Below are 7,648 nucleotides of genomic sequence, written 5' to 3'. Positions count from 1 at the left end.
TTTCTTATTATAATTTCAATCAAAAGCTCGAAATGCATTGAAGGTCATTTTCAACCCATTAAATCGTATACATCCTTGATCAGCATCAACAGCCAAATCTTTATAATTTGTTATATTTTTTATAACGGGTTACATCGTTAAAATTCTAAAAAATCGACAAAAATTTTTGATTTCCTAAAGTGAACATAGAAAAAACTAGAATTAAAAAACTTTACGAATAGAGTTTGATGCTATTTTGATTGAGTTATGAAAGATATTATGATTTTAATTAGTAAAGGAGCATTTATTTTTATTCAGCATCAACAGTCGAGTCCATCTAGCCTTGCCGAAAAGAATAAAAAACAAATAAATATTATAATTTTAAAACCCCATTTTAGGGGTTTTATTTTTTCAGTAAGAAGCACTTTATTATGATATGTATAACTGTTTTAAATATCTCTGTTAATTTTTTCGTATCATTTGGCCAAAATGGATCGATTCATAATGCTTCAATTGCAAGCTGCAAGGTTAGCTACCTTTCTTGTTTTTATTTGAAAATAACGATTTTCATTCCAGCGATGTCTACAAATATCGATGTAGCTCCACCTTCTGGCGAATATTTGAACATTGTTCGGTGGCAAGGAACATCGATATATCCAATTATGTATACCTGCTTATCGATAACCCAGCAGCAATCGACATCGAATTGTGTTACACCTCTACCAAAACGTCATTTTAGAATTAGCGAAATAGGAAAAAATAAGGAAACGAAGTAAGTAAAGCTACAAAACTACGGCGAAAGCCGTCCATTTTTAAGTGTTTGTGAAGAAAAAAGAAAGAAACAAGTGAAAAGAAAGGAGGAATCAGCAAAAACCGAAGAGAACCGAAGGGCAGCGTGAAAAGAGAATCACAGATAGAGCGTAACGGAGAGCAGAGAGAGGTGAGTACTAATTTTTTCGGGGGGAAATCCTCACTGGCTTCTCTTGTGGTTCCTACCCGCAGATATTGTGAGGAATTGTGCATATTCAACGATGAATTTTCTGCCTGGCGAGCCGCTGCCGCCGGGCTTTGAGGACGACGAAGTGTCCCCCCGGCCGGCCATCGTTCTCAAGCAAATCGACAACTACAAAAGCGCCCCACTGCTGGGCACTGAGTACGCCGTTGAGCTGCAGGAAGCCGCCCAGCCGCGTCCCGATTACTACTGTGTCCTGTGCCAGACGTGCAACGACAGCCGCTCCATCTTCGTCCATTGGACCTCGCAGGCTCACCGCGCCAAATACCTGCAGACGCACTTCCAGAAGGCCAACGAGGTCCTCCAAAAGCTTAAGCGTACACCGAACAGCGCCCCAATTCTGGTCCAGGCCACTGGCCATCTTGTCCAGTTGATAGAGGATCACTTTGGGCGCTCGCGTCAACTGCTTACCGTGGGCGGCGATGAGTTTCGTCGCTTTCGCGCCAAGATCTGCAGCCAAGTAAGAGATCTCTTCCATTTCGACGAGTGCGCCGGTCCGGATTTCGTGGCGGAGGCGCAGCGCATTCTCCAGGACCTTAAGCTAGACGACGGCATCAAGATAAACCTCAAGATGACTGAGGCGGACTTGAAGCAGCGTGACGATGGCAGTACCATCGCTCTGGATGCCATCTCCAGTGATGACGAAAGTTTCGGGGCATCGACTTCGCTCCATGACTCCTCCGGCAAGAAGCTGCAGCAGCGCAAGAAGATCCAGGCCGACGAGCAATCAGCCAATGGTCGCGGCGCCAATAGATCACCGCCAGCGCCGGGCGTAGCCCCCAAGATGCATTCACTGCCCACACCCAAAGAGCTGTCCATTCAGGCCTCACACATCGCCCAGGAGCGCTACAAGTGGGAGAAATTCCGCTGCATGCTGGAGCTGCAGCTTAAGCAGTTGCGCGACGAGACGGAGACGTACGAGACCAATCCGGAGAAGCATCCGGATTATCCGGATGAGTGGAAGCAGTTCTGGAACCGGCGCTACAAGCAGTTGCAGGAGGAGAAGAAGTGCGATCCCAATCTCTATGACTACAAGCCAGAGTGGATCAGCTACTGGAAGGATCGTCGCATCGAGCTCTTTAATATAGCGGTGAATAAGATCAAGAAGGACCTCAAGGAGAAGTTCAAGCTGGGCGACGAGGACGAGGAGAAGACCAAGGAGCTAATGGAAGCCTACAAGATCCGGGTGGCTACTAGTCCCCGTGAGGCCAGTGCACCGGCCAAAGCTACCAGTCGACGCAAGCCGAACTTCCGCAACAATAATCGGCCGGCGAATGCAGCTGGAGGAGGAGGAGGAGGCGGCGGCGTAACAGTGATTGATATCAGCGATGATGAAAACTCGAATCCACCGGTTCGCAATCGTCCGGCTTCCTTTCGGCGCTCGCACTCGCGCTCGAAATCAGCCAAGCGAGTGGTGGCCGGACGTCGTCCTGGGCGGCATTCCCGCAGCCGCTCGCCTCGCCGCAATTTCCGCCGTGACTCACGCTCCTCCCGGTCCAATTCGCGCGACCCCAAATCCCGACGATCTCGCACGCCTGGTGGCTACTACCCCCGCCAGCAGCAGCGACATGATCGCTATGCCGGCCGTCCCTCCAGCAGGGAGCGTGCCTCCTCGACCCACTCCCGCGATTATGGGGATCGCCATAGCATGGAGCGGGAACGCTCCACCGAATTCTATCGCTCCGACTCGTATGTCCGTCCCAGTCGTTACGAGACCTTCCGTGTAATGGACTCGCGCGAGTATCCCGAATACAGTCACAGTTTGTCCAAGGTCCGTTCCATTTCGCCGGCGGTCTCGGCCGGCAATAGCAAGAGCAACAGCAAGGACGAGGCCCTGGAGTCGGCGGAGAAGGGGCCGCTGACAGTGGTCAGCGTGCTGCGCATGCTGTCAGCCGTGGAGGAGCACTTGGGCAGCCTTGGACCAAAGGCGCTCAATCTGCTAAGCAAGGCACTGGCCATGGAGATGGTACAGCCGAATGCCGCCGACGATTTGCTTCTGAACGATGACAATTGTGTCTTTCTGGAGACCACCAAGGAGAAGCTGAAGGGCATCCTCATCGCTGAGGTGCTCGACGATCCGCAGAAGGTGCGCGTCGTCAAGAAGGTGATCACCAACATAGCGGCCATCATTTTTCAGGTCAGCTCGCGAGGTAAGTCTTTCTCTCTTTTTTTCGTGTTAGTTTTTTCTTTTTTTTATAATAATAAAATCCCGAGGTAAGTATGAGTGTAAAAAAGAAAACCTAAATTAAAACTGGGAAACTATCGATAGTGGCACCGATATTTTCGATATTTTTAAAGCGAAAATTCGATACTATCGATAGTACCGATTTTTGGACTGTTCTTTTGATTAGATCGGGTAAAAAACTGCGATAAAAAATTCGATACCTCGATATAACCATCGATAGTTTCCCAGCTCCAACCTAAATACAAAAAATACCATTACAAATTGAGGTTTCGTTTCGCGCGTCGCGTCCTTTCTTCGTTTTTCGCGGCAAATAAATAAAGTTAGATTTCGAATTCGAATGATTACAACAAAATAAACGATCCAAGCTGCTGTTTTTTATTCTAGGCTACTAAATTATACACTTATAACAACAACCGCTGTACTATACTTAAGCGAGTATATAGCATTACAATGGGTTTATCTTAAATGTTTCTCAATTGGAAGTGTCTCATCAAGTCATGTCTTGCCAGTTTTGGTGTGATTTTTCTTGTTAACAATTTCAACACATTTAAGTTATGCTAAGAGTTTAGGTTTACTACCTTTAATGTTTCGTTATTAATACTTAAATTCGTATCCTCGTGGATCGCGTTCTTTAGTAGCTGAGCGTTGTGCTTTGTGCTCTAGAGGTGGATATCTATTGATAAAAAATATATATACGGAGTTCAAAAGTTATGTTTTCAAAGTGAAATGCCGAACTTAGAGTTGAAACTAAATCAATTTTTGGTAAATAGATTTTTTTTATAAAAAAAAATTAAAATAATATTAATCGATTAAAATCGAAAATGTAAGTAATTAAATATATATGTATGTACATATATATATATATTTATCAACGATTTGTAATTTTACTTTTCTATACAGTTTATCTATCGATATTTTTCTAAAAATAAATCGATTAAAATCGAAAATTGAAATAAAGAAAATTATATATTTATGTTCAGCTTTGTGCTTAACTTTTTTCGATTAAAACAATTTTAAAAATTTAAATCGCATTAAAAAATCGATTATAAAATTAATTAAAAATAATCGATTTATAGAATCGATAGCACTAGTATTTCGTGACTTATCGGGGATTTATCTTAAGAAATCGGTAATTTCAAAGTTATAGAAGCAGAGCAAATTCTCTGCAAGTTCGAGTTCGAGTTACCCCGTTCTTGGTCAGCTTTCCCCTCTTTTCTGGCGGGTGTGTGAACAATGTGTGCCAACGACGAACCGTGAGCTGTCTGTCCAATCGCCATCGAGTCCACACCACATCCATAAGTATAAATGTAATTTGCATAGTTCCGACCGCAAAACACAAGACAAAAAAAAAAAAAGAAAATACAACATACAACTCAGACCCCTGACGACGATGTGATGTTAAATCCTAACTGATTTCTCTTTTGTGTCCCTTCCCTTCCGCGTCCAATCCTTGCACGATCTGGACGATTCTAGGTGCGAACGAATCCTGCGAAGGACAGCACAAGCCGAACGCTACTCCGGTGCCCATACAGCTGCCTTTTGAACGCAACCTGGTGGCCCCGAAGCTAGCCAATGCCTTGGTCCTCAAGGGCTACTATGACGTGAGCACCGAGGACATGACCAAGCTCCTCCATCTGTTCACCTTGATGGTGAAAACTGATCACCAGCGCCGTCAGGCCGACTTGAATAGTACCCTCAGCTTTGCCGAGGTCTGCACCATACTGGGCTTGAGGGACACGGATGTTAATCCCGATGCCGAAAACATTGGCATCGATCTGGACGAGCTAATGAAGGAAGTGGAGAATCAGCTGCACAAGGAGTCGGTGGATGTGGTTTCCGGCCCGGCAGGATCAGCTGCTGTCAAACCCAATGAGCCAGCCGGCGGCAGCAATGCCATGGAGTCGCTGACCGACTCCGATTTACAAACGTTGCTGCAGAACTTCAAGTTTCTATCGAACGAGGAGCAGGTGCATCTCATTGGCCATCTGCGTAAGCTGGAGGTGCTGGAGCCGGCGCGCGTCCAGCGTTTGCGCAGATATGTGAACCTGGCGGAGCTGAGTGCCGATGGAGAGTCCTGCAGTGACTTCTTGTCGCGCGTGGTTAACAAAACGACCATCGGGAGCAGCAGTAGCAGCACCAGCAGTGGAATGTTGTCGAAGCCCATTGAGAAATCGGCCATTGGGCAGGCCATAGCCACGGTGACTGGCGGGCAGGTATCGGGCTCCTCAAAGGCCACCAGCAGCGAAGGCCCCTCCAAGGAGGCCCTCACATCGCTGACCTCGCGGCGTCGTAGCTCGGAGCGAGATCTCAGCAATCTGCCCATCAATAAGCAGCGACGCATAAGGAATTCCCCTGGTTTCATGATCGACGATGACGACGACGACGAGGATGATGACTACAACTTTGATGATCTGGTAATGAAGGCCTGCGATTCGAATGGCAAGAAGAATACACCGCCCATCATACCTGTCGAATCGTCACCCAATGCCCTGACCTTCAAGCCGGCAGCACCATCGCCCAAGCTGTCCATAAAGGACACCGAGAGCATTATAGCCGACCTTATGGGAACTCTCGGCAAGGGCAGCGGATCAGGAGGCTCTGCTTTGAGTGGTCCAGCTGGCAATCGTGGCAACAGCTTCATGATGAATCAGCAGCAGCAGCAAGCGGGAGCCGTGTCCAACCCACCGAATCCTAATAGAAATCGGGCGGCGGGAGGCTATCAAAATCCGGGATATCCCGGTATTCCAGCACAGCAGCAGCAGCAGCAGCCACGTCAAATCATGACTAATGTGAGCACTGGACCCGATCCCAGTCACCAGTATCCTTACGGAGGCGGTGGCTATCATCCATATGCCGGCAATGGCGTCCAGCATAATTATCCGGCACCCGGGCACGGTCCCTACGGAGGAGCAGGCGGTGGTCCGATCAATCCCTGGGCCAACAATGGAACGCCCCAGCCGCCGTATAGCCAGATACCTCAGAACTTCCTCAACCAGCAGCCCAACTACAACAGCATGTTCGGGGGGCGGCATTAACCCAGCTCCACTATCCATTAAGATATATATCCTTACCATACATTTGCCTGTAGAATCCTAGCGCCTAGATCATTATCCAAGAGGGTCAAATCCCTTCGAGTGTCCACTGCTTGCGTTGGAGTTACCATTTCCTTTGTGAACTCTGCCAAAAAATTAAGTCCTTTTTTTTTTGTTGTTTATTAGGATTATTGGAACAATAAAAATAATAATACCACGAGGTTGGGCAAATTTATATATATACATATACATATATATATATATATTTCTATATATCTGGCCTGCAGCAAACGCGAAAAATAAAGAGACACATTTAAATGTTTTAACGACGGTTGTGTTTTTCTTTTGCCTTTGTAAATACTTTTTTATGGCAACATTTTTAGGGGGAAAACCAAAATAGATAGAACAAAATTTTAAATTAGAGGAAATAATATTAAAAAAAGGCCTTAAAAATAAGTCAAAAATAAGTAAATTAAAGGAATTAAATTAAAAAAATGTCTTAAAAATAAATTAATTTAAATTGATTCCATTTATGTCTTTATTCTTTTGCCTTTATAAATATATTAACCAATATAGTTGGAAAAAAATTTTCAATTGGAGGAAATAACATTAAAGAAAGACCTTAAAAATAAGTATTTTTTATATCTTTGTGGATTCCATTTATTTCTTTAAACTTTTGTCTGTAAATATTTTAACAACATTTTTTGGAAACAAATTTAAAATTAAAGGAAATAACTTTGATAAAAGGCCTTAAAAATAAATTATTTTTAATGGATTTCAATTATTTCTTTTTTTATTTGCCTTGTAAAGATTTTAACAACATTTTTAGGGGAGAAACCAAAGCAGAAGAAAAAAATTTCAAATTAAAGGAAATAACTTTAAAAAAATGCCTTAAAAATAAGTATTTTGTAATTTATATCTTTGTGAATTCCATTTATTTCTTTAATATTTTGCCTTACTAAATATTTTAACAACAAAAATTTTAAATTAAAGGGAATAACATTAGAAAAAGGCCTTAAAAATAATTCTTTTTTAATTTTTTTATTATTTTGCCTTTGTAAATATTTTAACATATTTTTGAAAAAAAAAACAAAATAGAAGGAAAAATTTTAAAATTAAAGGAAGTAACATAAAAAAAGAAAAAATAAATAAATTTGAATAGTTATCCCTGTGGATTTGTGTGCCGATAAAATGTATGTTTTAAAATTGGTTAATAAAAAGATAATTAAGCTATTTTTGTTTATGGTTAAAAAAAAATAAAATTAGTTTAAAATATAGCCAAAATGTAAACGGAACTCCAGCCACTTTCTCGCAACAAAATGGAAAATTTAATGGATTTCCACCAAGGAAGACAAAGGAAACCAACATTTTGGAATATATGTTACAACTGCGTTCCAAGAGGGAAAAAAAAGTAAGGTAAATCACTCACAAAAACACTTC

The 7,648-nt window shown here is 43.1% G+C and overlaps 1 protein-coding gene across 1 annotated transcript; it reads left to right on the top strand.

The window, feature by feature from the left end:
- Positions 1-677: 677 nt before the first annotated feature.
- Positions 678-6,443, top strand: LOC108083519 (uncharacterized protein CG7065). The gene is made up of 3 exons (XM_017179345.3): positions 678-919; positions 982-3,141; positions 4,650-6,443. Exons 2-3 carry the CDS (start codon positions 1,011-1,013, stop codon positions 6,209-6,211), a joined length of 3,693 nt encoding a protein of 1,230 aa, XP_017034834.1. The 5' UTR covers positions 678-919; positions 982-1,010; the 3' UTR covers positions 6,212-6,443.
- The last annotated feature ends 1,205 nt before the right edge of the window (positions 6,444-7,648 follow it).

This window comes from Drosophila kikkawai, chromosome X, assembly GCF_030179895.1.
Source record: "Drosophila kikkawai strain 14028-0561.14 chromosome X, DkikHiC1v2, whole genome shotgun sequence".
In the NCBI taxonomy this organism is placed as follows: Eukaryota; Metazoa; Arthropoda; class Insecta; order Diptera; family Drosophilidae; genus Drosophila; species Drosophila kikkawai.
This window is presented reverse-complemented; position numbering and strand designations above follow the sequence as displayed.

Bases quoted from the DNA above. Each gene is read 5' to 3' on its own strand.
- LOC108083519 (XM_017179345.3), top strand. From the start codon at position 1,011: ATGAATTTTCTGCCTGGCGAGCCGCTGCCGCCGGGCTTTGAGGACGAC. The intron at 3,142-4,649 runs GTAAGTCTTTCT...GGACGATTCTAG, and splicing joins TTTTCAGGTCAGCTCGCGAG to GTGCGAACGAATCCTGCGAA.